This window comes from Schistosoma mansoni, chromosome 2, assembly GCF_000237925.1.
Source record: "Schistosoma mansoni strain Puerto Rico chromosome 2, complete genome".
NCBI lineage: Eukaryota > Metazoa > Platyhelminthes > Trematoda > Strigeidida > Schistosomatidae > Schistosoma > Schistosoma mansoni.
In genome coordinates this window covers 18562637-18566749 of record NC_031496.1, presented here as the reverse complement: position 1 = coordinate 18566749, position 4113 = coordinate 18562637, and the positions used below count along the sequence as shown (strand labels likewise).

Sequence of the window (4113 nt, the reverse complement as noted above, 5' to 3'; positions counted from 1 at the left end):
TCCAGGACGAGCGTTTCATCCTATTCGTCCTGGGTTCCTCTGCTAGCCACTATCCATCTTTGCTTACAATGCTTGTGAATTAAGGCTATATCGAAGCAATACGCACAGTATGCACATATGCCAATAAGAGACTGACCAGTCGCAGTCCTAAACATCAATGGGAAGATTCAAACAAACAATACTAAGTGAACAGAATTCATTGTCTAATAGAATTATTAAGACTGTATCAGACCATGAATCAGAAACAAATGTAGTGGATCTTTTGTTGAATCAGTCAACAACTTAAAAGATTGATATTATTTAGACTACCATTTATAAAATTTAGAAATGAGTAGATAGTATAAGAATGTTCAAATTTCAAAAGATCTAGATGATAATTTTATGGCAAAATCTCAGTTAAGATTATAAGAATACAGATTTCACAGAGGACTAAATGTGACTATTATAATCATTTATGATATTCCCAATACTTCTGATAACCTAACAATGTATTGATAATTAGTCATTAAGACTATAAGTATATAAGAGATAACATTACAAATAACAAATTTAGTTTCACTATTGAAACCTGGTACAACAACTACAGTACAGTATCACTCATTTATTTCCATATTTCCTACCTATTAATTATCTCTTAAAGAAATTAACAACAAATACTATGTTCAATCTATTCTCAGACATACAGCTTTTTGAAATGGTTAAACCATAGATGGTATATAGTATAAAACATGTACGATAATAAAATTATCTATTTATCTATTGCAAGATGATCATTATACTTAGTGTTTACAATCAAATGATTACATTAGACTGGCACTACGTTATAAATGTTAAACAAGTGGAATAACATAGATTAAAGCCGCTATGTTCCGTTGTCGTCTGATTCTGATGTCAATATATGTGCTTCCTGTACACAAGACCAACCTACTATGTTAGTGAAAAGACTAAGAAGAAGCTGTAGTTAGCGAAATGAATCATGGTGCATAAATATATTCCTCACATATGAGTCAAAACCTTGACAAACGCGTAATCAGCCACATCCAATAGCTTGTCCCACTAAGTATCTGGCCTTGAGATAGGATGATAGCCTAAGCACCTGATTTGTCTAGTTTCATTCAGATTATCACCCCTACCTTCTGAAAACTAGATCAAATTAAATGATTTGAGGTCGGGTTTGGGTACATCAGAAGTTGACATATTATATTATTGAATGTAGTTGAACTAGGTATTATACTTGTTGGGACTCATCAGTAAATAACTGAGAGTAACAATTAAATATGACAGCAAAACAATAGTTTAGGGGAGAAAACGTAATAAGAAATCTGCAAACTCTGTTACATTTATTAGTAATACCTCTGACGCATTCTGATGTTTTTTATAAATATTTCATGTATCAATATATGATGTCTATTGATATGATTGTTACATTGCCTGCAGTGCATTGCAATTAACATTAACAGTTACATATTTCCAAATCTTTGTTCTCACTTTATTTTGGTCAGTTAAGTCATTACTATATCATGTATCAATGTCTGTTGGTTTAATTAGTTCAACGTATCATTTCTCTTTATACATTATTGACAGTAATGTCAGTTACTATTAACAATCAAATTTAAGCATAACTTTTTAAAAATAATACTATAGTCACTTGTTGCTGTTTACTTGTATCCTCCCATCGTTATTTTGGACTGAAATTAATCAGTCTCTTGTTGGTATATATTCATCCTATGTGGACTGCCTCGATATTGCCTGAAGTCATAAGCTTTATGAGCTAACAGTGGAATCCAGGACGCGTGTTTCGTGGCTATCGGAACTCAGTAGCGAAATGGATAACACGATGGCGTTTGAAGCGAACGATACTGGGTTAGAGTCCCAGAGTGAACATCAACTCTGAGATGCAGGTACATCCAGCTGACGAGTCCCAAATAGGACGAGACGCGCTTCCTGGATTCCACTGCTAGCCATTATTCATTTTTGCTTATAAATACTATAGTGTTCTAAGGTTAGAATCCAATCGATTGGAATTTCAATAAAACGAAATATGATTAACTATTAAAATCATTTTCATGTCAACATTTTTATAATAATAAATGCTTATAGATCGAGATCTTATCTTCTGTTCAAAGGACCAATGTTCGTTAATTTAGTGAACTAAAACAAAGAATCAGTCATTATATATTGTAGAATTGTTCTTTTTTGTTATTATATATGTTCATCAGTTTCTTATTAAAAATGAAGGTTTTAATTCTCTAGTGTTTTACTTAAAACTTCACATTGAATATACTAACACAACTTACTTGAAATTCTATTTAATAATATTGTGTATTAACTTTACTGAAACTGACACACAAGTGAGAATCTATAACTATTTCTGTAAAATGAAATAATTACAATACAATAATAAAATAAAACTTAATTTAATGACCCAAAATCCTAGCTTACAAGAAGCTGCATGTTTGTCAGTGAAATTGTAATGAACAGGTGACGAGTGAGGACAATCAAATGTATTTAAGTACAAATTACAGACTATCTCACTAAAATCTGATGACCATACAATAAACAGCTAATTTGCAAAATAATAATTAATTGTCTCAATCTTGACTGTTCCTTCTGCAAGTATCAGTCCATCTTCTTTGATTTTATTGTTCATACATTTCCATATCGATTGCGCTTCATTTCTGTTCTTTCCTTATCGATCTTCTGCCAAAATACATTCTATGTCTGACCATCACCATATACTACTTATGTGGATATAAGTAACCCACACCACAAAATGATAATATGTTCTCGAAAACGTTTATTTGAAATCTACAGAAGATAATTTGAATTATATTCATTTAACAGATTCAAAATCAACACAATTATTTACCGGAAACATGATGAAATTGTAACTAATGTATCCTACAAATGTGCTCATATTTTGTATCTACCTTTCCCTTATTCGATTTTTAAAATAATTACTTGTATTAATCTCCACACACTAAACAGACAAGTGGTATTCGATTTATTGGTTAAAAGAACAAAAGAAGAACAATATTGTGAGTTACACAGTCATGACACAAAAGGAGAATATTATCTGACAAATAAATAAAATAAGAGTGCATTTGGCATAAATATTTCAAAAGAGTTTGGATGAAGTTTTAAAATGTGACTAAATAATCTATTTACTGATTAATTGTTAACTGACTTATTTCTAAATATTGGGATGTTGTTTTCAAGTGACGAGAAGCCGAATCATACCAAGAATTAGGTTAGTGGCTTTTGAGTAGCTACTATCTATTGTTTGATTACCAAATTAGTGAAATTATGGGATTTTCACAGTTTGTGATCCAATAAAATTGGAATCGCATTCATGGAATGCCTAATGATCGAAATGAAGTCACCACAATGCTCCACCAGACAGTCTCATTTCGTTCGCATGTAGCAAACAATCCAAATTGTGGGTATCTAAATACTAAAATCGATTCATTCTAATCGTTCATTGTGTCACTCATGTGTCAATGTGAGATTCACATCTGTTGACAATTATTCACACAACATTTACCATTGGATGGATATATGTTACAATGTGTAGTCAATCGCAACAATTATGCATGGTGCTAACGTGTGAGTAATTCAAGCATTCTGGAGTTCAACACAACATCCGTGTGAGAATCTAATTTGTTGGAAAACTGAATGATGACATTTATGACTCGTGTAATTATTGTTTGGTGATCATACTGTTGTAGCTGACGATATGTGAGCAGTGACTTTACTTGAATGAATGATGTACCAATCCATAATCTTGTTCTTCGAATTCTAACAATGAGACATATCACGTCACCACCAGATATTGTGTGATTTGTTTGGTTTCGCTTGTTGAAATATCTGTCCATCTCATTCTAATGGAAACCGAGTTGAGTGATATGAATTGAGTAATGCACTTACTGTCAGTCATGTTTATTCGTGGATATAATTTCTTCATGGTGAATGAGAATGTGGATGTTAGCAATGGTTTATGACGGATGTGAAATTGCGACTTAATGAAGATAGATATATATGTATATCATCGACAAAATATCATTTTTGTACAATATATTCACAAGACATCCGTTGTGAATTTACTTATTACTT

At 31.8% G+C, this 4113-nt stretch overlaps 1 protein-coding gene across 1 annotated transcript; it reads right to left on the bottom strand.

The window, feature by feature from the left end:
* Positions 1 to 3599: 3599 nt before the first annotated feature.
* Smp_201540 (uncharacterized protein) lies at positions 3600 to 3875 on the bottom strand (the record flags this gene model as incomplete). The annotated part of the gene is made up of 1 exon (XM_018795963.1): positions 3600 to 3875. The coding sequence occupies one exon, from the start codon at positions 3873 to 3875 to the stop codon at positions 3600 to 3602; it is 276 nt and encodes a 91-aa protein (XP_018650223.1).
* Positions 3876 to 4113: the final 238 nt, after the last annotated feature.